Source organism: Bos indicus, chromosome 16, assembly GCF_029378745.1.
Source record: "Bos indicus isolate NIAB-ARS_2022 breed Sahiwal x Tharparkar chromosome 16, NIAB-ARS_B.indTharparkar_mat_pri_1.0, whole genome shotgun sequence".
Classification (NCBI taxonomy): Eukaryota; Metazoa; Chordata; class Mammalia; order Artiodactyla; family Bovidae; genus Bos; species Bos indicus.
In genome coordinates this window covers 2,866,357-2,892,786 of record NC_091775.1, presented here as the reverse complement: position 1 = coordinate 2,892,786, position 26,430 = coordinate 2,866,357, and the positions used below count along the sequence as shown (strand labels likewise).

Genomic DNA, 26,430 nt, shown 5'->3' with positions numbered 1-26,430 from the left:
GCAAACACACGCTTGGTGGGAGGGCAAGGAACGGGCTGAGTGACGGGGGCTTTCCCGGAGGAAGGACGTGTCCCAGGCTGGAGGAGTCACAGAAGCGTGAACAGATTTCCCAGCATGAGCCTCTGACACTCCAGTGAAAGTGTCAGTCACTCAGTCGTGTCCGACTCTGCGAACTTATGGCCTCCTAATGCGCCCGCCAGGCTCCTCTGTCCATGGAATTCCCCAGGTAAGAATACTGGAGTGGATTGCCATCCCCATTCTCCAGCCTCAGGACATTTCTCCAGGCTTGGAATGTGTTTAGAAGTAGATTTTTATAATTTTGGCTTTGGAGGAAGAGTATTCTATTCATTCAGTACCTGCAAAGGCCTTCGGGATGAGTTCAGCTCAACAGACTTGTTAGACGCCCATCATAGTGGGGGTGGGGTGGGAACCCTGTACCTCCCTAGACGCACCGTCCACCACCGCCTGGCCTTACCTCGGACCAGCACCGTGGCCTCCTTAGACGCGCTGTCCACCACTGTCTGGGCCGTGCATGTGTACTTCCCGCCGTGGCGCAGCTGGGCATTCAGGATGGTCAGATCCCCAACCGTCTCCTTCTGCACACGAGGGACAGGGCGTGGGGGAGGTCAGAGGGCCCTCCCCTGCAGTGAGCCAGGGGACAGGAGGTGCGGCTCACGGTCCTCTGCTCCGATATGCCCACAGACCTCGTCACCTCACTGTTCCTCTCTGCTTCGTGGGAGGAATCAGCTACTTTCTACTTGGTACCACTGGGGATTAAACAGCAGTTTTTTTTTTTGTTCTTGTTGTTTTTAGAGAAGACAGTCAATGTTGGTTCAGGTTAATGATATCATCTGCCTTGGGGGAAAGGCAGCAGGATAGCAGTGGGAATTCATTCTTGCTGGATGCTGGGAATCCAGGCTTGCCCCTAACCTTTTCCTGCGTGCACAGACTTTGGGTGGAACCCAGGGAGCTGCCTGTCTAAGGGAGGGTGTTTATGGACCCAGGGATGGGCTTGCCAGCATTCCTGGGGGAAGGGGGAAGGCTTTGGGGTGGTGATGATTAAGGACATCTTCGGTCCCCTGTCTACCAAGGAGGGAGAAGCCCTGAGTTCTCTGGCCTCAGGCCTTACCACGCTGGCCCTTTGGTAATGACCCCCAGGCTTGTCAAAGTCAATGGGGAAGTCGTCCAGGGTCCAGACGAAGGTGAGGTCCATGGTGGGGTCGTGGGAGGCGTGGCACTGCAGGGTCAGGTTGTCACCTAAGTTGATGTCGGCGCTGGAGGGGGCTAGTGTGATTTTGGTTGCATCTGCCAAGACAAAGGGCCCCTGAGTGCAGCAGGAGGAGGCAGGCTGCGGTGGGGCAGCAGGCCAGGGAGAGAGAGTTTGCCTTGAACCCCAGAAAAAAGAGAACAGGCTGCGTGAGAACAGTACCCTGACCTGCCAGCAGCCCCCTGAATGTGTGGGAGGGATGGAGGCGCATATCCTGGATGGTGGTCGCCACTGAGACCAAACCCCGGGGTAGCCTCGAAATGGAACTGGTGAACACGTGTCCCCCATCCCGAACCCCCTCCCACCTCCCTCCCTCCCCATCCCATCACCCGAGGCTGATTCGAAAGCCACTACAATATTGTAAAGTAATTAGCCTCTAATTAAAATAAGTTAATTAAAAAAAAAACGAAGCTGGGAGGAACACAGGAACACGAGAGCCAGATGGTGGGGAGGGAGGGCGCCCTGCGGAGCCCGAGCCCCCGACCGCAGCCAAACCACAGCCCTCACCTCGCACAGACAGGGTGCCGGTGCTGTTGGCTTTCCCCATGAAGTTCTCAGCAAAGCAGGTGTATTTGCCTTCATCGGACCGACTGACGTTTCTTATGATCAAGGTGCCATCCGGAGTCACAGTCACTCTGCAGCAAGGATGGAGCACAGCTGGCTGACCCAGGAACACCCTGTGGTCCTGCAACGGGGGTGGGAATCCAAGGAGAGGGAGTGGAGCTGGAATCGCTGGGGGCGGAGGGGGCTGGGCTCGTACCTGCTGCTGTTGACCAAAATCTCAGTGCCTTTGCTCCAGAGCACCACGGCCTTGGGGGCGGCCCGGGGCTGACAGGGGATCACGACCTCTCCTCCTCGGGCTGCAGGGATCAGACGCCTTACGGGGTTCAGCCTGAAGTCGGGGGCAAGCGCTGGAAGAAGGGGAGAGCCCCGCAGTCACCCGGGGAGTCAAAAGAGTGCCCCTTTGCGCTTGATTAAGACGTCACCTGGCTACACGCTAAACATCTGATGGGCCCTCTACAGCCAATCCTTGAGTGACTCCCAGCAGCACCACTTGTAAAACAGCCAGGACCCAGCCCCTTCTCCTCACCCCCCACAACCTCAACTACCACCAAATCTCCGCTGGACTACCGAGAGCCCCTTATTTGGTCTTCCTGTTTTTGCATTTTCTTTCTACACTCTTCTCCACACAGCTGCCAGGAACATCTTTTTAAACACACAAGTCAGACACTTAGAATGAAGCCCAACACCTCCCAAGGGCTCACACAGCCATCTCCACTCTGATTGCATTTTGCTCCTTCCTGCACTCACTGTGCTCCAATCACCTGGGCCATTTTTCCTTTTTCTTTTCTGTCCCGTGAAGATGCCATGGTTTTTCCTGCCTCAGGACCTTTGCACTTACCATGGATTTTGCTTCAAAATGCCCAGATCTCACATGATTGACTCACATCCCAAATGTGACTTCCTTAGAGAGGTCTTCCCTGACCATTCCCTCTAACTGGCCCACCTTACCCCCACCATTCAGGGAAAAAGAAAACTTTATACTGTATTTTTTATGACTATCTGAAATTATCCTTTTAAATTATTTGATTTTCTGTTTATTTGTCCCTCTCCACTGGATTGTAAGATACTTGAAGGCAGAGACCTTATCTTTCATACTGACTTCTTAGGAGGTGTTGAAGAAATACTGGTTGAATGAATGAGTGAGTCTTAGTTAAGCCTCACTACAACTTGATGAGATAGGTACCATTCTGTCCAATTTACAGATGAGGACACAGACGGCAAGCTCAAGTCACACAACTAAGGCTGCTGGACCAGCTGACATTTGTAGGCACCTGTTATGTGATGGGCAGGTTCTCTGTGCTTTAGCTCTATCATCTCCTTTAACCCCACAGCCTGTATGAGGGCTGGATGATGATTTCTTGATTTTATTAATCAAGAAACTGAGCCACAAAGAGGTTAATAACTTGCCAAAGGTCACATAAGCAAAGGGGCTGCATTAAACCCAAGTCTAGTTGATTTGGTTTCTAGTGACTTTTGCCACTTTTTTTTTTTTTACAGCAGTAGACATTTACTTTCAGATGTGGGTCAAGCCGGAGACCCTGTCCTCTGGGAGCTCTCTGTCTAGTGCCTCAGCTCCTGTCTTCAATCTCTGAGTTCTACTTAGAAGCTGTTGGAAAACTGCCAGGTGAGTGTGTGAATGTAGACATGCTGCTGCTCAGAATTCCTGACCCCGGATACCCGCCCCCCCCCCCCCCCGGGTGTCCCTGGGGACATCCTCTCTCCCTGGGCCCTTTACCTTGCACCGCCAGCTCGGCGCTGGCATAGATGGTACCGTGCTTGTTCTCCGCCACGCACTGGTACATGCCAGAGTCCTCCAGGCTCAGCTTGGAGAACCGCAAGTCCCCGGCCAGCACTTCTACCCGGGCCTGTGCAGAAACGCCCGCCCCGGGCAGGGGAGGGGCATCAGGACCCCTGCAGTGCCCGCGTGGGTGCTCACGGGGGGCTCAGTGGAGAGGGCGCTGCCTGGACAAAGCCCCCATGTGCGGTCCTCTCCCAGTCCTGGATCCCAGGCTGCAGAGGTTCCCCAGCCCTCACGCACGTGGGCACATGGAAGCCAGGGGGCTGAGGGACCCACTTAGGCCCACCGGTGCGTTTGTGGCTGAGGTGTGCCCGGACCCAAGTCCCGGGACCCTCCAGTCAGGATTCTCTCCAGCTGACCAGGAGGACGTGGCTCTGGGATGTACAGAAGCACCTAGAACTACCCTCCGGCACCCTAACTGGCCCAGAGGGCCCCCGGGGGTGTGGGGGAGGGGACCAGGGAGCAGAGCGCAGTGCGCTGGGTGGCAGGGGGACGGACGGCCCAGGTCCCTTACCTGGGAGGTCAGAGGCTCCCCGTTCCGCAGCCAGCGCACTGCCGGCCGGGGCTTGCCGGCGGCCGCGCACGCCCAGTGGAGATCGGAACCGATGTCAGCCTCCCGATCTGAGATCACGCGGAGCCACTCGGGCTGAGCTATGGAGACCAAAGGGAGCGTCTGCAGCGGAGCCGGGCAGGGCCTCGGGGCTAAGTCCCCGGACCGTCGGACGGCAGAGGGCAGAGGGTTCCGGGAGGGGGGTGGGGGTGGCGGGCGGTGGGGAGAAGCAGTTCATGAAAACTGGCACTTGGCGCCTCTGCCAGTAACTTTTAGTGACTTAAATCTTCGTAGCGCGTTCCGTGCGCTCTGCAGCTCAAGGGCTGCCTCTCGGGACCGACTGGGAAGGCGGGGCCGCGGGTGCCGGCCGGCCGTACCCTGCACGATGATGCGACCCTGGACGGTGTCGCGGCCCTTGGTGTTCTCCGCCTCACACTCGTAGGTGCCCTCGTCCTCGAAGCCCACGCTGGGGATCTGCAGGGTGGGCTCGGCCGTGGCCCACTGCGGGGACAGGGAGCCGTCCACTTTGCGCCATTTGATCCTGGGGACGGGGCTGCGGGGAGACAGAGCCAGAGGGCTGGGTGGGGCTGGGCAGACGCCCGGGGCCTCCGGCCCCTCACCCCGACCCGGCCCTCCTGGGACGCTGGGCAGGTAGGGAAGGGAAGGGGGGTCTAGGAGAGACGGAGAGACCGGCAGGGAGAAGCTGCTCCCGGGGGCTCAGAGCGCCGGGGGTCTGCACCCCGAAGCTGGCTTGCCCTCCTCCGACCCCGCAGCGGCCTCTCCTGGGCCCCACCTCCTCAGCGGCGGCCTGAGACCAGAGTCTCTACCGGTCCCTCTCCCTTCTCCCCAGCGCGGCCTGGCCTCTACTTTTCAAAGGGGATTTAGCTGTTAGTAATCTGTGTACTAAATTGACTGAGGAATCAGTGACTCTTATGTGCTTTAAATATGGGTTTTCTGGAAGCCCAATCACCTTCCACAAAGCAGGGGGCATCCTGGGTAATCCAGGAGATACAGGAGGGAGGACAGGACCAATGGTCAAGTCACATTCTTTCTTTCATTCTGTGGACATTTATCCAGCACCTGCTAGCAGCTTAGCACTGGTCCAGTGAGTTCTCCCCAGAGGGGAAGATTTCTGTTATAAACTTTCTATCTTAAAAGGTAACTGTTAGCATCCATAGAATACTTATTCAATGCCAGATACCGTTCTAAGCACTGTATGTATATTAGTTCATGCAAACCTCATAACAACCCCAGGAGGTAGGTACTATTATTAACGCTAGGTACAAGTAGGGAATGTGAGAGCTGGATTATAAAGAAAGCTGAGCGCCGAAGAATTGATGCTTTTGAACTGTGGTGTTGGAGAAGACTCTTGAGAGTCCCTTGGACTGCAAGGAGATCCAACCAGTCCATTCTAAAGGAGATCAGTCCTGGGTGTTCATTGGAAGGACTGATGGTAAAGCTGAAATTTGAATACTTTGGCCACCTGATGTGAAGAGATGACTCATTTGAAAAGACTCTGATGCTGGGAAAGATTGAGGGCAGGAGGAGAAGGGGATGACAGAGGATGAGATGGCTAGATGGCATAACTGACTCAATGGAAATGGGTTTGGGTGGACTCCGGGAGTTGGTGATGGACAGGGAGGCCTGGCGTGCTACGGTTCATGGGGTTGCGAAGAGTCGGACATGACTGAGGGACTGAACTGAACAAATAGGGAAACTGAGGCTCAGAGAGGTTAAGTGATTTACCCAAGGTCTCCGTGTCAGCAAGTGACAGAGCTGGGGTTTGAATAAGGCAGGCCAGCTTGGGTCCACACACCACGTTACCTGCCTCCAGCCTGGGGTGCTACATAAGCTGCCTGAGCCGGTCATGGGCTGGGAAGACCAAGTGAGCCGACATGTGTCGGGGCCCTGGCATGTACGATGCCTCACTTACAGACTCAGTGCCCACTGAGGGCCCAGTATTCTGCTAGACCCTGCGGGGGCACCAAGATGACTGAGAGCTGGCCCTGCCCTCTCCCTGGGGGCTCGGAGGGGCTGTGCCCTCCCTCCCCACTACTCACTTCCCGAAGGCGAAGCACTCCAGGGTGACCTGCTGTCCCACCAGCGCGTAGGTCTCTGCTGGGAACCGGGCCTTGATGCTGGGAGCAAAAAGCCTGGTGTCTGCGGAGAGGGGAAGTGTGCACATCAGACAAATGTTCTAGGTCAGGGCTCCTATGCCTGTGACCTTAGCGCAGCTCAGAGCCTGTGTTTCTTGATTTCCTTTCCCATTGGCGTCTGGGGCAAGGCTCTGAGGCTGGGCCGCAGGAGGGCCCTGGGGTCCAGGCCTGGACCCTGTGCCCTCTGAGCTGCTCTTTACAGCTTTAGACGGAAAATCTGCATTCCCACCGACCTTGAGCCTTCAGCCCCCTCCCCCCGGCCCTGCGCACCAACCCTGACCTTCTGCGGCCAGGTTGAGCTGAGCAAACTTGCTGAAGACGCTCTTGGTGGAGAAGTCCATGTGGCTGGTGGCCAGGCAAGAGTAGTTGCCCAGGTCTGAGGCGTTGGTCCGGGCGATGTACAGGTTCCCTGTGGTCTGGGACACGAAGTGCCGCCCGTCCGTCGGGATAAAGTTGGGGAACTCATTGAGGAGCCAGCGGTAGGATAAGCCTGTGAAGGGGGCATGTGAGGGACCTGGGCCGCTGGTCAATGGAGCAGCTCTGCTGGGACCCCGCTGTGTGCTGGGGACCTGTAGACCTGGTCCTGAGAGCCACGGGGCCCTGAACTGGGGCTGGGGGGAGACCCAGAGGGAAGTCGCATCTTTAGCCCCACTCTCAGGGAGTGCGGTCTGCTGGGGAGACAGCCTGCAGTGGTCGGCGGACACTCCCAGTCTGGGGTGCTGGGGGCACAGAGTCATCTGGAGCTGGGCACCCAGGGATCAGCACTCCAGGGCCCCTCACCACCGCTTACTCCTCCCTCTCCTGTGAGTGGCCGGACGCCTCCTGTACCCTCCCGCATCGCCCGGGGCCTGGCTCACCTGGGTAGTGGGCGGGCGGGTTACAGGGCAGCATCACCCCCCAGCCTTCGTGGGTCTTCACTGGGTCTCGCTCCTCCTTGGAGAATTCCTGCAGAACTGGAGGTGGAAACCAGGCCCTCAGGCGCTGGCCTTCAAGCCTGTGGGCCCTGCCCCGTCAGCCTCCGTGGGGCAGGAGTCACTCGCCCTTTCTGGACACCTCCCAGCACCCTCTTTGCCACCCCTCCAGCATCTCAGCCCCCCGTGGGGCTCACAGCCGAAGCGGAGGACAGCCTCTCTGCTGACGACAGTGCCCACGGGGTTGGAGGCCAGGCACTGGTAGACGCCAGCATCCTGGGCCTTGCTGGGGTTCATGATGACCAGGTTGCCTCCAACCAGCTGCTGGCGGGAGCCTGGCTCCAGCTTCATCTCGGTGCCGTTCATCTTCCACCTGCAGTGGGGGTGGGGGGGACTGATGTGAGGACAGCCTGCCGTCACCCAGGGCCTCCCGGCACCACCGCGGGGCCTCACCTATAGGTGGCCGGAGGGCTGGCCCGCGCGCGGCATGCCAGCGTCACCTTCTCCTCTGTGGACTCCTCTGGGAATAGCAGGCCAAGGGGCTGCTCTTCAAAGACAGGCCCAAAGGTAGCTGGGGATCCCCAAGCCGAGCTCCAAGCTGCAGGTAGGGGACATCACCAAAGGTCTCAGGGCCTCGGGGCCAGCTGGAGCCTGGTCTCCGATAGAACTTTCTGCAGTGATGGGAAGGTTCCATTTTTTGAACTGTCCAGTACAGTAGCCACTGGCCACTGTGCCCCTGAAATACGGCTGGTGCAGCTGAGTAACCACATTTTAAATTTTATTTAATTATAACTAATTAAAATTTCAATTTCAATAGGTTAGGCAGACCACAAATTTGGAAAACTCAGCAGTGGCCACAAGACTGGAAAAGGTCACTTTTCATTCACATCCCAAAGAAAGACAATGCCAAAGAATGTTCAGCTTACTATGCAATTGCACTCATTTCATATGCTAGCAAAGTAATGCTCAAAATTCTTCAAGCTAGGTTTCAACAGTACGTGAACTGAGAACTTCCAGATGTAAAAGCTGGATTTAGAAAAGGCAGAGGAACCAGAGATCAAAAGGCCAACATCTGTTGGATCATAGAAAAAGCAAGAGAATTCCAAAAACATCTGCCTCATTGACTATGAGAAAGCCTTTGACTGTGTGAATCACAATAAACTGGAAAATTCTTAAAGAGATGGGAATATCAGACCACCTTTCCTGTCTCCTGAGAAACTTGTATACAGGTCAAGAAGCAACAGTTAGAACAGGACATGGAACAATGGTTCAAAATTGGGAAAGGTACGTCAAGGCTGTATATTGTCACCCTGCTTATTAAACTCATATGCAGAGTACATCATACAAAACACCAGATGAATCACAAGCTGGGATAAAGATTGGCAGGAGAAATAAATATCAACAACTTCAGATATTCAGGTGATACCACCCTCATGGCAGAAAGTGAAGAGAAACTAAAGAGCCTCTTGATGAGAGTGAAAGAGGAGAGTGAAAAAGCTGGCTTAAAACTCATGTGGGAATACGTGTACACCCGTGGCGGATTCATGTTGATGTATGGCAAAACCAATACAATACTGTAAAGTAATTAGCCTCTAATTAAAATAAATAAATTTAAATTTAAAAAAACCCTCAACTTTCAAAAAACTAAGATCATGGCATCCGGTCCCATTGCTTCATGGCAAATAGATGGGGAAACAACGGAAACAGTGACAGACTTGATTTTCTTGGGCTCCAAAATCACTGCAGACAGGGACTGCAGCCATGAAATTAAAAGATGCTTGCTCCTTGGAAGACAAGTCATGACAAACCTAGACAGCGTATTAAAAAGCAGAGACGTCACTTTGCTGACAAAGGTCCGTGTAGTCAAAGCTATGGTTTTTCCAGTAGTCATGTATGGATGTGAGAGTTGGACCGTAAAGATGGCTGAGTGCCGAAGAATTGATGCTTTCAAACTGTGAAGCTGGAGAAGACTCTTGAGAATCCTTTGGACAGCAAGATCAAACCAGTTTATCCTAAAGGAAATCAACCTTGAATATTCATTGGAAGCTCCAATACTTGACCATCTGATGCAAAGAGCCAACTTTTGGGGAAAGAGCCTGATGCTGGGAAAGACTGAAGGCAAGAGAAGGAGTCAGTAGAGATTGAGATGGTGAGATGGCATCACCAACTCAATGGACGTGAGTTTGAGCAAACTCCAGGAGATGGTGAGGACAGGGAAGCCTGGCGTGCTGCAGTCCATGCAGTTGCAAAGAGTTGGACATGACTTAATGACTAAACCACAAGGCAGACTCCATCTCGTCAAGTTCAGTCAATCACCCTTCCCTCGCAGGTACTGAGTACCTGCTGTATACTTAGCGCTGGGCTAGGGACTGAGTAGCACGGTGACTCCTTCCATCACACGGAGCCTGGGGTCCAGGAAGGAAGGCAGAAAGCTGACAGTGCAAGGAGGCAAGGACCGCGAAAGGGGTTGAGGTTCACGTGCAGGGACCCTTGGAGTGGAAGTGGCTGGAGGACTCACGGGAGAGCTGGCCTGTGGGGTGTGAGAGGGGCCTGGAGAGACGCCTGGAAGCCACAGGCCAAGCAGCAGGGAGAGGACATGTGGCCCTGGGCCTGTGCTCCTTCTGGGGTGCGTCCCCAGGGAATGTGCTGGGGCTCGGGCCTCTGTGGGCTGTCACAGGGCCCTTGGCCTCAGCTTCCTCACCTGGGAAATGGAAAGATGAACGCCCCTCCCGAGGCCCACAGCAGGGCCAGCCCGGCACAGGCTGTGCGCTCAGTGCCTGCTCCTGGACCCAAGTGAGGCGCAGGGCGCGGACTAGGGGAAGGAAGGCTCGGGGCGGGTGGATGCTGTACAGGTGGCTTTGGGGCATTTTTATAAAATTTCCGTGTGACAATTCAAGAAAGAGAGGCCCAGAAAGGGGATCGGCTTGCCCATCGTCACAGGGCAAGCCTGGGGCACACACAGGTCTGGACCTTGGGTTCCTGGGTTTGCTGAGCGGATGGGCATCCCGCATGCAAAGGGCGTTTCTCTGCCTGGCCCCTCCCAGAGCAGATGCCTTGCTCTTCCAGGCGCGGGTCCGGGCTCCCTGTGGGGGGATGTGAGGCAAAGGGCAGTCCCACACCCGCCTCAATGTGCTGACCGGGTGGCCGGGCATGCCTTGCCTTTGTGGTGTCAGGCAGGAGCCAGGCCACCCCTAGTTGGCTCCTGTCCCTCAGTGAAGCTGATTTTAGCCTCCTTGGAGGGTCGTGGGGTGGGGTCCCCATTAACTAATTAGCGCCTACTCTCCTGGTTCATCCAGCTGTCAGCCTTAGTCCAGGGGCGGGGGTGGACCCCGTGCCACAGCTGAGGCCCGGTTCCAAACCCCTGGGAATGATGGCAGCTGCTAAGCAGCTCTCAGAATGGAGGGGGAGGCAGGGCTTCCTGAAACGGCACCCTGCCTCCCCCCACCCGCAGCCGTCTCTCTCCCTCATGGCTGCCCCGGGCCTCAGAGATGGCCCAGCTTAATCCCGAGTTAATGATGGTGGTGGAGGGGAGGCACCCCTGCCCCAGCTGGGACTGTGCAGACGGGTTGGGGAGGCAGCCAGGCTGCTGGGAACAGCCCTGCATAATCGCAGCTTCCAGGAAGTCTGTCTGCACGGTGGGGGTGGGTGGCTGAGTGGGCCCGGGGCACGCTGATGCTTCAAGACTGGCTTCCTTCTACACTTGATCCCAAGCTTGACCCCCTGCACTAGGCCATATACACACCCTCACCCCAACATCCACACATGCACACTTTCCACACCTGTCATGTACGCTCACTTCCTCACGTGCCCACAGACATCCACTATATACATACATGACTCTCTAAGCTACTCCAGGAGTCAGATATATACGTTTATACACACATCAGGTTCCACGCACAGACGGCTACAAATGTCCACATATACTTGTATATGTGTATACATATACAAAATGGGCGTTCATAATATCCAGGCATTAATAATCACAAAATAGATGCTATCTCTTGAGGGCTTACTCTTTATCAAATATCATGCTCCACATTTCTTTTTTGTAACCTCTTTACAAGATAGGTACCCCCATTTTATTGTTTGGCTAATCTGAAAACTGAGACTTAGAGGTTAAAAAACTGGCCCCAAATCACACAGCGAGAAGGAGCAGATCTGGGGTGTGGCCCCTGGCCAGCCTCCCCCAGAGCCACGTCCTCAGCCACAGGGCTCAGGATCCTTGACCTGTTTCCCAACAGCAGCGTCAGAGGTGCTGATCCGTCCTGAAGGTACTGAATCAGCATCTCTAGGAGGGAGGCCAAAGAATCTAGATTTTAAAGGGGCTGCATGGACGTTCTGAAGGGCAGTTAGAGTTGCGAGCCACTGCACTGTGTGTAAGGACTTCTATACACGTTTGTCATCCCCTCAAATGCAGTATGTCCTCCATGCAATAACCCACTCACATCTCCACCCTCCCAAACATCCACAGGCACACACTCACTCACCCCATGCCTCCCTATGAGGCTCCACACACATCCACCCACGTCCGCATGCACACACACACACACATACACACACACACACACACAGACTCCCGGGCAAATCCGCCCCCTCCATGCTCTCCTTGTTTGACAACCTCTCTGATTCTCTCCTGATTCCCTGTCCTGACAACCCTGCTCCTCAATGCACAGGCTTCGGGGCCTCGCGGAGGAAGCAGAGAGGGAGCTGGGAGCGTGCAGGGGAAGCCGCACCGCGCGGCTTTGCACTGGGGCGCAGGAGTCCAACACTGTGTCCCCACGGTGGGTGCACAGAGACAGCTAAGAGCCGAGGCCCCTTCCGGGACAAACAGCTGTGGGACACTCCACTCTTCCCTCTGCCGCTCCGCCAGGGGGCCGACCAGGTCCCACCTCCCCAGGCCTTCCTGCCTCTCAGGGTCTAAGGACTCCGGAGGCTGCCCACGCTGTTTGCCCAGGACTGAGCTGCCCCTGAGGGTCTGGAATGTGGAGGAGCCCAGGCACCCCTCCTCTGCTCTCTCTGGGCTAGATGTCTCCTGCTCCCTGAAGCCTGGGCTACCTAGCCCAGCAGCACCTCCAGGCCTGGGAGCCCCGGCACCAGGAGCTAGGCCAGGGCTGGGCGCCTGGGAGGCTCTCTTACTTCCTAGCAGCCTCACTGACCTGGGTGCAGGGCTGGGAGGCGGTCAGAACATGAGGACATCTGACAGTATACCAGTGGGGTCCCTCTCTGCCCAGACGAGGAATTTAAGGTGTGCAGCCCTGCAGGGGACCGCAGGGCGGGAAGGTGGAGTCTGAAGCGGTTAGGGCTCCAGAAGGACATCAGACGATGGGCACGCTTTCTCCCGTGGCGATCTTTAAAGGGAAAGGACATGTCTGTGGGTCTAGGCTGGGGGTCAGGGAGGAGAGACCGAGCAGCGGTCCCAGCAGGCACTTGAGTGGCAGAGGCTGCTGGAGACGCTCTGGCTCTGCCAGCCCGGCCTCGGAGCCTGCGGCTTGCTCCGCCCCACCCCTTCCCCTTCTGCCTGCCCCGCCACCTGGGATCCCCGGCTTGAGAACCTTGCCTTGGGCCTCTCCTGCCTGCTTCCTGGGCACCCTCTGCTCTGCCTCATCTCTGCGCAGACCCTGTTCCACATTTGGTCCATTTGCCAGGGCTCAGCATTGCCCTGAGGAGCCCTCCCTCCCAGAGTTTTGTGGTCAGGGGACCCTAGAGCGGTCCTATCCAACAGAGCATTATGTGAGGATGGAAATATTCTATAATCTGTGCCGTCCAATACGGCCACGAGGCCTTGAAGTGTGGCTAGGACAGTTAAGCAGCTAATTTTTAATTTCATCTTGCAGCCTTAAGGGCTACAACCCTGCACTAATGTGGAGCTCTGACTGTGCCGTAGTCTTGCTGTGTGACCCAAGGCAAGCCACTCACCCTCTCTGGATCACGTTTCTTTCATCTACAATGAGACAAAGACTCGTCCCCTCTCCTCCTAATCTCAGGAAAAGTAAAATCCACAGACACGAAAATTCCTCAAGGAAATGGCCTCACGCTGAAGTGCTACAGCAGTGCAGAGCCAGTTCTCTCTCTAGTCATCCCTAACATCCCGACACATCGCTGCTGCCTCCGGAGCCCGGACAAGCCCTCTTACCTGGCGTGGAGACTAGGGCCACAGCTAACAGCATCAGCAGGTGTGCTTTCCTCCCGAGGGGTGTCCCCATGGTGGGCGCTCCAGGTTGGGGTGGGCAGCAGAGACGAGCCTCAGCCCAGCACAGGGAGCATCCGGCTGGAGGCTGAGAGGGACCTGGGGGGACAGAGGGATGGGGAGGCCTCGGAGCTGAGCAGCACCCCTCCCGGCTCCGGGCACACCAGCCGGCAACGCTTCTGCAATCAGCCCGAGGAGAGGCTGGAGTCGCTCCCACCCTCCCCAGGGCCCCGGGGAAGAGCCTGGCTATTGCCCAGCAGCTCTTCCCGGGCTGAGTGCCTCCTGCTGGCCCCCTGAGGGTCTGGCCCTGCCCCGGGCCCCCTCCCCTCCTCCTGCCGCCCGCTGGGTGGTGCTGCTCGGGAAGTGAAGGCAGTGACTAATCGGGAGGCAAGAAGGCGCTGCCTGTTCACCAGGAACAGCTCTCCTGGAGGGCTGGAGGGGCCGGGGCCTGAGCCCGGGTGTGGGGAACCAGCTCCATCTTCTCAGGCCCACTCTCCCCGGTCCCGCTCCCCAAGTGGCTGGGTTGGAGGGTAATGAGGGCCTCTGTGAGCTGCCTCTAGTCTCCAGGAACCAGCCTTATTTTCTAGCAGTGGGGAGGAGTTTCACTGGTTCAGCCCTCCCCTCTCGCCCTTATGTGCAGTGCATGATGGAGCCATAACTGTGGCCCCCTTAGCAAGGCTCCCAACCAGATGGACTAGCGGTCCCGACAGGCCTCTGGGCAAGAGATAACGCAGCTCCTAGACAAACTTCCTGCCTGCCAAGACGAGTTGCCCTTCTCCAGGGTATCCTCATGACCCAGAGATGGATCGATCCAGGGATACAACCTGGTATCAATACAACCAGGTTCGATTAACCCAGGGATCAACCAGGGATTGACCCAGGGATCCAATCTGGGATCAATTGAACCAGGTTCGATCAACCCAGGGATCGAACATGGTTCTCCTGCCTTACAGGCAGATTCTTTACCGCCCGAGCTACCCAGGGAAGTCGGGATGAACAGAGACTTGGTTAAATCCTGAAGACCTGGAAAACGTGCTCCCTGGGGACACCAATAGCAATCAGAGCCTCTTTCCCTCAGTCTGAGAGGCGGGGGCCTCAACCTGGAGCAGGAGCGGGGCCGCCTACTCCCGTCTCCAGGCAAACCCGTGCAGTTTGGGGGAGTGTGGTGTCTCAGGGGCCTCCTTCCGGTGGTCAGAGTGAGCCTGGGTTGCGGGGCCCCCAGGCTGCAGGGAGAGGTCTCACGGCTGCAGGTCCCACCTCTCAGCCCCGCCACCTGCTTTGCAGGAAGCTAAGAGCAGGAGAGGGTCAAAGGTTGAGGGAGACAGCCTGGCTGGGGACTCCGCTGCTAGCTTGCTCCAAAACCCACGTGCTCTGTGCTTCAGCGTCCTCCTGTGGAAAGCGGGTGCTCTGGTGTGTCCTCCAGCTCTGAGACAGCGGTGCCCCCGAGTGCAGGGTGACCGAGGGCCTGGGAATGCTGGCTTGAATCGGGGTGGGCAGTGGAGGCCTGGGGCCCGTGCAGGACCTGCAGACCAGGCAAGCTCAGGGTCTCTCTGCCTCACTGTGGGCTCCACTCCCCGCAAAGAAGGGGCTCCCAAACCTCTTTCAGCCTCAGCATGGGCCAGCACCACCCTTTTCCTGCCTCCCCAGCAGCCTCCCAGCAGCTGGGAAGGTTGGGGGGAGAAGCGGCCGCAGGGCTCAGGGACGATGTGGGCTGAGGAGCTGGGTGTTCTGTGGGGGGTGGGTTTACACTGGTGCACCCCCTCCCCTGCCCCAACTCCAGCATCGTGCCTCTCCCCACGTCAGGTAGGCCCAGACCCACCTCACCGCTTGCCCCTCCCCATTCTTGTCCCTTTCCGCTCCAGACCTCGACCCAAGGTTTCGTTGCTTCCAGCGTGTCGGACACTCCCCCAGGGCCCTTGGTGCAGAACAGGCTCACCTGCCTGAGAACAGCTGTCGTGTCAGACGCTCACACTCACACTCACACAGTGGGCTGACCAGGCTTCAGTCCTGCTTAAGAGTTACCCCAGGGCAGACAGACACACACGCACCCTCCTACTCTCACACACACTACCTCACACACACACAGTCTCACACAGGCTCTCAGGTTGCTAGGGTCAGCAGGGTGCTCAGTCATGGGAGAATCTAGAAGCAGGACCCTGGAGCGTCACAAATGCAGGAAGCTGTTCTCATGACAGGGAGCCAGTGGGCACTGGAAACCACCTCAGGCTTTGGAATCACAGACAGGAGTCGGTGACCTTGGCTTCGTCTCCTAACAGTGTTGTGAGCTTGGCCGAGTCTTCCTCCCTGGTGGACCTCAGTGTCCTCATCTGCCAAGTGGAGACCATAGCACTTCCTTCCCAGAGCGGTTGGGAGTGGTCAGTGAGGTATGGAGCGTCCCGCAGGGGCAGTCCTCGGGCTGTTTGGACTTGCCTTGGCTGACGGTGGGGGCGGGGGCACGGAGAGAGGACGGGGCAGCAGACCCCTTCCCACTTCAGCCAGAGCAGCTCCCTTACATTTGCTGTATCCACTGGACTTTCCTCCCAGGTTCCCTCTACACAAAGAGACCCGCGGTTCCGAACGGTTTGAAAACGTCTCTTTGGCAGTGTGCCCCATCCAGAGTCTGGCCCAGAGAAGGTGCTCAGTCATCGTTCGCCGCCTGCCCTCTGTCTGCCAGTCCTGAGAGCTCACAAGGGTGAGGGTGCAGGCTCGGGGAGACGTTCCCTTATCCTGAGCTGCCCGAGCGGCGCAGAGATGGATGGACAGGGACCGGAGGCCGGTCTGCAGACTTGGGCAGGGGGCTGCTGTGCCCACCAGCAGTGCTGGAGAGAGTGGATGGGTGTGCGTGTGTATGCATGCATGTGATGTCTGTGTGCATCTGTGTGTTCCGTATGTCCCTGTGTATGTGTGTGGTCTGGTCTTCTGTCTCTGTGTGTATGCATGTATCTGTGTGTCTGTGTATGGGGGGAGTATCTGTTCTTTGTGTATATGCCTCCGCGTGTGTGTGAGTGTGTGTGTCTTACGTCTCCGCCCAGCACAGGGTGTGAGGACCCAGCCCTGCCTTGCTTCTCTGTGATCTGCACCCTGGATCATTCCCCTCCACATGACAGTGGTCAGAAGTATCTGCCATCTCTTTTGCTTGCTGTTCTTTCAGTTGCTAAGTCATGTCTGACTCTTTGAGACCCCAAGGACTATAGCCCGCCAAACTCCTCTGTCCATGGGACTTTCCAGGCAAGAATACTGGAGTGGGTTGCCATTTCCTTCTCCAGGAGATCTTCCTCGCCCAGGGATTGAACCTGCATCTCTTGCACTGGCAGGCGGATTCTTTACCGCTGAGCCACCAGGGAAGCCCTGGTTATCTCTCTTACTGTAAGTGATTATCACACATCATGAATAACACGATCCCTCTACTCATCCTTCAATTTAATCCGGGCTTCAATCCGTCACCTCTAGGTTCAAGCACCCTGGGCATCCCTGGGGACTGAGACCTGTGGCCCCAGAGGAGACGTGGGTGTGGAAGGGCTGGGACCGGGCGTGTCTAGGGTTGTCCTCTGGGATCACTGGCGACTGATCAACTCAACCAGATGTGCACTGAGCCAAGGCCTTGTGTGAACACCCCCCCCGCCCGCCGCCACACACACACCCTCCCTCCGCCCGCTCCCCCTACAGAGCCTGGGTCAGAGATAGGAGGCACTGGCATGCAGCCTTGTCTTGTGTCCGTCCCCACTGTATATTTAAGACCGTGTGCCAGGCACTGTGCTAAGCATTAGGGGTGGGCAGGAACAACACCACCACACTTGCAGAGCCCCTGCCCAGCTGAATGCAACCGGAGGATGTGCTCGAAAGCCTCAAGGGTCAGTCATCTCCCACACCAGCCCTGTGACACACTCTAGAACACCCAGGATGGAGCTCGGGCTGGAGTGGAGCTATGCCAGGCCCAGAGCTGGCCCCAGGCAGCTGCCCTGGCACGGGGGTGGGCAGGCACAGGCTGGCACAGGCGGGCACAGGCTGCCACTATTTGGGACCCGTCCTGAGAGAACGTAGGAGTTTATAGCTGCTCGAGGTTCAGGGGAGCTGGCTGAGTTGCTGGGCCTGGGGGACAAAGGATCTGGGAGACCACTGGGGATTGGGAGGCTGGGAGCTGGACTCTCCCAGGGTCTGCGGGCTGAGGACCCCTGCTCAGGGCCAATCAGCAGATGAAAGATGCCCTCCACCAAGTGCTTCCCCTAGGGTACTGAGTTCCCGGCCCTGGAATCTGTCTCTCCTTTCCCCTGACAACGGAGATCTGAGCAGGTTTGGGATGAATGGGGGTAGGAAAAGGAGTTAGGAGCCCAGTTGAGGGCAGAGACTCAGTGACTTCTTATAAGCCACTAGGGATTACAGGGGCACCCTGGGTTCCCCGCACCCGGCACACTGCTTAAAGGCGGTGGCGGGGGGGGGGGGGGTCTGGTGTTGACAGGTCTCATGCTTACTAGCCAGTGTAACCTTAGGATAACCAACCGATATAACCCCAGTTACTGTATGTTACTGAACTCTGAGCCTCAGTCTCTGTCTGCAGAATGGGGATGTACCCACCTCCCGGGACTCCTGTGAGGTCAGCAGCATTCCTGGCCCATAGTAAGTGCTTGAGAAACATCAGAGCTTGTCACTGAGAACCCTCACCAGTCTCAAGCGCGGGCACCAGCACACCGAGGGACACACAAGTGTGCCCACAGACACCACGCCTGGCTGTGAGCCTGGCTTCCACACGGTCACAACATTTGGGCCACACTCACATGTATCGGGAACACTGATAGACTCCCCCCTCCCCGTCTCCCTGGACGGGTGCCTTCCCCCTTCACCCCTGCGGGTGTGGGGGGCCTCGGCAAGCACCCACAGGCATGCTGTTGCAGACGAGGACACAGGGGCACACGGTCACACCCAGACTCTGTGCGTGCAGGAGGGCACCTGGCTCGGACACACACGTGGGCTTCCCCGAGCAGGTACTTCTCATCAGCCACCCCACCTCCTGCCTGTGGAGTCTAAGATGGGAGGGGGACTCTGGCTATGAAAGGAATTGCCTATGAAGGGGTCCTGGGATGTGACCACCATCTTCCAGAAAGGTCTAAACCATCTCCATGCCCCTGGGAGGATGGGGTCTGCAGTGGCCTCGTGGGGCTGCGTGCCCAGTGGGGCGGGAGCTGGCAGGTAGAGGACTGTGCCTGAGAGGCCTCAGTGGTGGGCGGCTGATGTCCTGAGCTGGAGCAGGTCCCCGGGTGTGTTGGGTGGGAGGGGAAACCCCTCAGTCCCCATGGGAACAGGGACTGCTTGGGGACAGGGCAGGCTGGCCGCGGTCCTGCCCTGGCCTGCTCCCGGTGCTCCCTCCCTCCTGGGCCCTACTGGTCTCTGCAAGCTCTTTGTATTTGCAGCTGGTGCCCTGAGGCCCTGCCCTGGCACAACCGTGCCCTCTGGGGAGACCTGAGACTCCCAGGCTCGCGGATCTGCCTAAGCGTTGGGCCCTGGTCTGGCGGAGTCGGCCCTTGATCTGAGGCCTGGAGTCTTTCCCTCCCGTGCCCACCCTCTCCACTGAAGAGACCCTGCAAAGTGGGGAGTGGACAGAAGGGGCAAGTTCTGCGGGCTTCTGAGGGGACCTGGAGGTGGGGCATGCAGCGCCCAGACTCCATGGTTCCTGCCTGCCTGCCTGCTAAGCGTGGGGTCTGGGGGCAGAAGAGGAGAGGGCTTTGGAGGAGGGCCCCTTTCTGCGACATCAGGAGTGGGAGCAATTGTTCCAACTTGGTTTGGAAGATCCAAATCAGGAATAAATCAGTGGAGCAATTTTGCATGTCCCCTCTTCTCTGAGAGGATCTGCTGAGAGGAGATTTCCCCGTTTCTGGACAGGCTGGTTCAGAACCAAACCTGGCCGGGCTGGGTTTGAACTTGCTCCTCCCCTTCGGCTAGTGTCCACTCCAGGGCCCCGGTTAATCACACCTGTGGGGCTATGCTGCACGAGGGCCACCCTTCCGCCAGACCCAGGGTGGAGAAGCCTTTGGTCTAAGAGGCGGGCAGACATGGAGAGGATGCAGGCTGGAAGAGACCAGCAGGTTTCATCCAGGTGGGGTGCCCTGAGTGTGGGGTGGGAGTCATCAGATAAAGAAGCGGAGGTGCCCTTGGGTCGGCCCATGTCCTGCGATGGAGTGTGCTCGGTTTTGGGTGAGACCATCACACACCTTAGCTGTGGTTTGCACCCTCTTTGGGTAAACAAGGAAACGTGGGCTCAGTTTATAGCAAGAGAACTCATTAAACCCATGGAAGGACTTCTTCACTCCAGGATGGTTACCATCAGGGCATGGAACCCACAAAAACTTCCATGAATATTCCAAGTTAGCAAAACCCCAGGGGGTTTGGTCTAGACTGGAGAGGTCGAGAAGGGTGAGAGGTGGCCAGCATGGAAGAGGGAGAGAAAAGGATGCCTGTCTGCCCATGGATTCCTGAGTCACTCCCGCCTGTATTTATTGCAGGATGACCTGGAACTGGGAGAAATTTACAGGGTCATCCAGCCCAATTTCTACTCCAGGCAAGAGTGCCTCTCAGCTTGGCCCGGACCCCACGTCCCCGCCCCTCACACAGTCATGGGAAAGAAGGCTGCCCCAACTCCTCATGGCTCATCGTCCTGGTGAGGAAGTCGCTCCTGCAGTCTAGCTTCAGTCCCTCTTGCTTCATTGGCATATCTGTTGCTCTAGTTCTTTTTTTCCCTGTGAATCCAACCCTGTGGTTCTGACCTTAGGTTTCTGAGATAAGCTTTCTCACAAACATTTGGCTGAGGACATCTCTGGGGGTCGGGAGCACTGTGCCTTCTCAAAGGGTGCAGCTTCCCTGATAGACACTTTGGGGGCACCTCTTTCTTAGTACTGCTCCTGAGGAGCGAGTCTGGTCAGCCAGTCAGAGACCATCCTGCTGAGCGCACTGCCTCAGAGGCCCTTCCCACACGTGTCTATTTAAACAACTGCTGGCAGAGAAGGTGCTGGAGCGGAGTTGCATAAGGAGTGAAATCCTGGGTGGGGGGGACGGTGTGGGGTGCATTTGACCAGCAGGGAGCCTGCAGAGAGAGCTTGGGGGTGTAGACACTGGGTGGGGAGTAAGAGGGGAATAAGCGAGGCCCCTCTGCTCAGGCAGTGTGCTTCTGCGTCCCCTGCCGCTCAGGGGGGGCCCAGAAGGAGAGGGGGCGTAGGGGACTTTGCTGCCGTGGGCGCAGCGGCCCCTCCATGTCTGTCTCACCTCAACCCCCTCCTGATGGCTGGGGGCTCCTGGTAGATCTCATGGGGAAGGAGAGAGAACTCTGACCTTGGGTGAAAGCTGTCCTCGAGGGGACCTGCAGCCTGGCTGGAGAGGGTTAGATGGTGGGCCCCGGGTGGGGCGTGGACCTCCCTGCTCCCAAGGCCAGGGTCGGGCATGTCTCCGCCCCACCTCCGGCCCACCCTCGCTGCCCTCGGTCCCATCGGGTCTCTCTGAGGGCCCCTGGGAAGCAGGGACGTGGAGGCTGGGAGATGAGTCCCAGACGGCCGCCGGGAATTTGATGAGACCAGCGACACCCTGGCTAACGTGGGGTCTTCCTCCTCCCGCCTCCCTTCGAGCAGAAGGACAGGATGCCAGCTGGGCTGGGGAAGGAGGCTGGGGCTTTGGGGGTCAGGCCGGAAGGCAAGGGTGAAAGGAGTCTGACCCGCTGCGGGCTGGATGTAAAGCAGGGGGAAGTTAGGAGCAGGAAACCCGGGGGCGAGCAAGTCCAGGTTCTCCGGGGCAGGGGCCATGGGCACTCCCAGCTCCAGAACCTCTAAACAACCTTGACTGACAGCTTTTCCCCCAGGACTCAGGCTCAGCCCCCACCGGTCTGTGGCTTTGTCCCCGTGCGAACGCTCTCCTTCCACACAGGCGCTGTCTCAGCTTACCCCTCCTTCCTCGCGCCCCAGACGTGGGGACCCCTCCTGGAGGAGGTGATGGCTGCGCCCCCCGCCTCTGGCTTGGGGAACCCCATGGTGGGACAGGACTGCCTTCTCTTTCAAGACCCCCGAGGTGGCACCCCTCCCCCTTCCGGCCCATCCCCTCCCCCGCTGGAAAGTCAAACTTCTGTGCCTCCTTCACTGCCACCGGCGAGGATGGGGGGCCCCGAGGAGACGGGGAGGGTGGGCAGGGCGGAAGGGATGTGACTTGACCCAGGTTCTCCTCCCTAAGTCCGGGCCCCTGGACGGGCCTTTGCCTAAACTTGTGCTCCAGTCTCCCTTTACCTCCCGCAGCCTCCCCTCTGTCTAACAGAAGCAGGACTTCATAAAGAGGTCACCCTGCACGGGCAGGCCGCGTCTGGCCAGTCAGGTTTGCTCCCATCCAGGGACACGGCAGGCCGGGGCACGGGGGCCTGGCCTCACTCACGGACAGTCAAGCCCTGGGCCAGGGGCACAGGGCAGGGCTGTGGCCTCTGCCCACTCTGGGGGCAGTCACTGCTGCCAGCCTGTGGCTTGAGCTCCTGGACACACTCTTGGGGTTCAGCTTCCCGGCCAGGCCTGGCCTGCCAGGGCCCTGCAGGGTGCCACCTATGTTGACAGGGCGGAAGGGGTCTCGATCCCGGCTGCCCCTGGGGGGCTGGGGCGAGAAGTCAGACGGGCCCCTGCCAGCCGGCTGGGGTTTCTGCTCTGCCTCTGTGCCCTGCCCCCCGCAAAGGAACTGAGCGCCCAGCCCCTGCCCACAGCGGTGCCCCGGGAAGCCCCTGGGCTGGAGGAGACAAAAGCGGCTGGCACCTACCTGGGATGTAAGGAGGGTGTTGGCCGGGGAAGGGGGACGCCGCTCACGCCGGGGAGCCGAGCCAGCCGGTCTGCCGGCCCCGGGCCGCCCTCCTCCGCTCCGCTCCCTCAGCCCCAGCGCTCGCTGCCGTCCTGGTGCAGCGGCGGGCGAGGGCGCGCGTGTGCGCGTGTGCGTGTGTGTGCGCGTGTGTGCCGCCGGTTCACTGCAGCATCTCTGCACCGAGATGTGCTCCTCCCTCTCGTCGGCGCCACTCACTGGCTGGCTCGGTCTCAGCCTGGAGACGCGCCCCGGCCCCTCCCTTCCCCAGCCGCCCAGCTTCACCTCATTTGCTTCCCGTGTTTAAGGGCCGGGCGCGTCTTCCGTGAGGCTCGGGCGGCTCAGCTCCTGCGCCGCCTGGCCTCTGCCCCCGCCCTCCCTGCCCAGCGCCGAGCTGAAGGGCTGGAGAGGGTGCGCTGAGGAAGCACGAAAGAGTGGCTTAGTCCTCAAGCCCTGAGACCCATGGCAGCAAACTCCATGCAGCCCTTAGAGGAAGGGCTGCAAATTAGAAACGAGGTGCGGGCCGAGTGGGGTGGAGGGCTGCCTCTGATCGTCTTTATTGTTTCCCCTGTTTATGAGAGTAAGGTGGGCTCTTGGTCAAGATAACCGAACATTAGAGGAAATTTTAAAATAGATAGTGAATGTACCTTAGCAGATTTAAATTACATGCCTCCGGGTTTATTAATTTAATGTAAATAATTACATGGGTTATTAGTATTATTTTATGCAAATGGATCACCTCATATATCATTGATTGGCAAAATATTTTAAAATTATATAGTAGACCTTGAGCCACTTCTCACACTTTCAACCAACCCGCAGTGTGTTGTCATGAAAAGCCCACTAGGCTAAGAGTCTGGGTCTTTGCAGGCAGTCTGGGCCCTCCAACTAGTTTGACTGAATGTTCTAGGCTGAGTGCGTTGTCTTCCTGAGCCTCATCGATCACCTGAAGGGGCTAAAGATGGCCAGGGTCCCTGCCGGCTCTGAGATTCTAGGTGCTCACTTGGTGAGTGACACGTCTCCCCCTCTCTGCTCCTGTCCTGGGCAGGCGTGCCCCGGGAGGCTGGGGCCTGGAGGAGGAGGGACGAGCCGTCTGTGGCGGCCGTGGCCCGGCAGGCTGTCACTGTGCCCCGACCCTGGTCCACCTGCTGTCTAGCTCGCACAGACGGGACCAGTGAGCGGTCCAGATGCTGAAGCAGCTGGTGGGGGCAGGCCAACATCAGAGCTTTAAGGGGCATACCTGTCAAGCCTGGAGCATGGCCATCAGAGCTTTCAGGGGACATACCTGTCAAGCCTGGAGCGTGGCTCCATGTATTTTTGAGTGGAGGGGGACACAGAGGCTTGGGACGGGCCTGGATCGACAGAGAAGGGACCTGGAAAGGGAGGAGGAGGTGTGGTCTGAGGGAGGCCTGTAGCTCAGCCTCCGAGGCCAGAATGCCTGCCCGGGTCCCATCCACTCTCCCCCCTCCAGGGCCTTCCGCTGCCCCTGCATGTAGCTTTCCCAGCTCGGGGACAGTCTTCCTCGTTCTTGATGGAGGCTCTGTGAGCCACATCTCCTGGATAACTTGGACTGCTGCTGAGCAAGTCCCTTTCGGGATGTCCTTCCTTCTGCCTCTGCCCACGCTGTCCTTGTCTGTCTGTCTTCCTGAGGCTGGCACTTGGCCTCAAGCTTCTGAGGTTAGCCCTGCCCTCTGACCCCACCCATGTCAACCAAGGCTCTGATGAGAGCGCCCCGAGTTCTCTCCAAGCAGAAACGGCTGCCAAGAGGGGTTGGCTCAGCTGCTGCCCTGGGAGAGGCGGACTGGGCATTGGCTGACTCAGGGGCCAATGGTCTGGAAATGTTTGCAGAGGGATTGCTTTAGATTGACACTGCTGTCTTTATGACTGTTTTAGGACAGCTGCCGCCTTTGTGGTGGGGGGTGGGTCCTTGGGGAGGCCACGGTTCCCATCCCAATGATACCGGTGACTAGGGGCTCTAAGATGTTCTCAGACCCCTCTGCAACCTGCCTGCCCTGCCCCTGGGCTCCAGAAGCCACAGTAAGTGCAAACAAGGGTGCTAACTGAGCCCAGGACTGGATTTGGGGCAGTATCTCCCAAAGTTTCATCTCGGAGGGATATGGGGGGCTTGGGGGCTCCTCACTGCCTCAGGTGCTTCTGTTTCTGACAAAAGAGTGGGCTGAGCCTTTGGGGGTCTAGGCTGAGTTTTGCTTGTGGGTCCATTAGATTGATAATGGCAACGGCATTTTATATTATTATTAATTATTGTATAAATTATTAACAACAACTTGAGTGTCTCCAACGAGCCAGGAACTGTACTAAGTGCTTTAACTGAATTGTCCACCCAAGGGGGTATGTGTTATTATTATTATGCTCGCTCTACAGATGAGGCTCAGAGAGATTGAAGAACCTGCTCAGAGTAAACAAGAAGAGAAGTGGAGAATGCTGGTCGGACTCCAGTATCCACGTACTCCAGCCCCCAGCCTCCGGCCCCTCTGGGGTGGACAGAGCAGGGGACAGGTGCCTGTCAGATCCCAGAATCCTCAGCACAGTTGATTACAAGGGGCACTTCTTTTTTCTGGGGCTAAGCAGTGTGTCTTCCTGTTGTCTAGAGCGGGACACCTCATCTCCAATTTGGGTTTCCGCAGACTTCCAGACGGGCAGAGAAGGCGAGCTGAAGATGATCAGGCAGCTAATCAAATGGCCACTGTTTGCCGGACAATGTGGTGACCCCAAGTGGGGGCTCCCAGGAGGCATCTTGAGGGCCACTCAACCCTGCTCAGACCACCTGCTCCCTGCCCACCAGGGGATCTCCCGTGGTCAAGGAGGGGCCTCGGGTCAGCCCCAGGGGACCAGTGGGGAGGAGCTCTCTGCCAGGACGCAGGCCCCTGACAGTGTGGCTCTCCTCCCGTGTTAGTCCCGAGCCTCACATGGCCTTTCCCAGCCCCTCCTGCAACCAGGCTCTTCACCTCTGGTCTCAGGCTTCAGAAGTTTTCTAGCACTCCCAGGAGTGTTCGTGTGTTTTTGGAGCCGGGTCTCTACCTAGAACAGCGGAGGGTTAAAGAGCCACCGGATATGGTCTGTTTTTAGTGTGCTTGTAACCTTTCTGGAAGCAGTCTGGATGTGGGAGCCGGATGGTCCATCCGCAGCCTCCAGGAAGAGGGCCAGGTGGGTTGGGCAAAGCTCTGAAACCAGACCAGCTTGCCACAGAGTCCTGTGTGGCCCCAGGCAAGTCACTAATCTCAGAGTCCCAGGTTCTCCATCTGAAAAACAGGGATGAAGACACAAACCTCGCCTAGCTGGTGTGAATGCTGAATTAAGCACATGGTAGGTACTCAGTAAACATTCACACTTCCCTTTGGGCCCTTTTAGGATTCAGCTTCCCCATCTGTAATGAGTGCGTGTACCCATGAGGCTGAGCCCTTCTCTGCTTCAAGGATTGGGTGACTCTGGATTCACCTTCAGGAGAGCTGGACTCTCAGCTCTGGATGACCCAGCTGGAGGACAATGGCAGGTCACTGACGGACACTTAATTTCTCTGAGAATCCAGGTTCTCATCACCAAAATGCAAACAATCCTATTCCTAACTTAGAATAGTGTAAGGACAAGTAGATTAAAATATGACTTTTATAGGCACTGTTTGTATGAAAGTGAAGTCGCTCAGTCGTGTCCAACTCTTTGCCACCCCATGGACTGTAGCCTACCAGGTTCCACCGTCCATGGGATTTTCCAGGCAAGAATACTGGAGTGGGTTGCTATTTCCTTCTCCAGGGGATCTTCCCGACCCAGGGATCAAACCCAGGTCTCCCACATTGTAGGCATTGGAGGCAGACCCTTTACCGTCTGAGCCACCGGGGAAGAGATGAAGTCAAGTTTGTATGAAGTGCCATGCAAAATACTGGTGATGATTCCCTTGACCATGCAGTCTCTGAAGGCAGAGATTTTCTCATTCATGCCCATGTTTCCCACACCCCCACCCCCAGCTTAACCTAGTGACTGATGCCTAGCAGAGACTCAAATAACTATCTGTTGACTGGTGAATAAATGGCGGAGAATGACTGCTCTGACAGTTCAGATGGGGGAAAGCGGGAGCTAGGAGGAGGGCAAAGGTTTTGGTGGATGGGTTGGGGGTGCCTCCTGACCTGGAATAAACAGTGTAGAGGTGGGGGACCCGTTTCTGGCATGGGTTGCTGGGGAC

The 26,430-nt window shown here is 57.5% G+C and overlaps 1 protein-coding gene across 2 annotated transcripts in view; it reads right to left on the bottom strand.

Annotated features, from left to right (window-relative positions):
* CNTN2 (contactin 2) overlaps window positions 1-22,410 on the bottom strand; it is a 33,294-nt gene extending 10,884 nt beyond the window's left edge. For both annotated transcript variants that reach the window (XR_011560699.1, XM_070767803.1), the window contains exons 1-14: window positions 22,200-22,410; window positions 13,380-13,532; window positions 7,700-7,844; window positions 7,444-7,619; window positions 7,193-7,288; window positions 6,616-6,825; window positions 6,240-6,339; window positions 4,557-4,732; window positions 4,144-4,280; window positions 3,567-3,696; window positions 2,028-2,178; window positions 1,775-1,902; window positions 1,130-1,305; window positions 476-596 (exon numbers count right to left, since the gene is read on the bottom strand). Coding sequence is in view for 1 of the 2 variants with exons in the window: in XM_070767803.1 (XP_070623904.1) it covers window positions 476-596; window positions 1,130-1,305; window positions 1,775-1,902; window positions 2,028-2,178; window positions 3,567-3,696; window positions 4,144-4,280; window positions 4,557-4,732; window positions 6,240-6,339; window positions 6,616-6,825; window positions 7,193-7,288; window positions 7,444-7,619; window positions 7,700-7,844; window positions 13,380-13,449 (1,816 nt within the window). In the remaining variant the exon portion in view is untranslated. The remainder of the gene's footprint in view (window positions 1-475; window positions 597-1,129; window positions 1,306-1,774; window positions 1,903-2,027; window positions 2,179-3,566; window positions 3,697-4,143; window positions 4,281-4,556; window positions 4,733-6,239; window positions 6,340-6,615; window positions 6,826-7,192; window positions 7,289-7,443; window positions 7,620-7,699; window positions 7,845-13,379; window positions 13,533-22,199) is intronic.
* Between the last annotated feature and the right edge of the window lie 4,020 nt (window positions 22,411-26,430).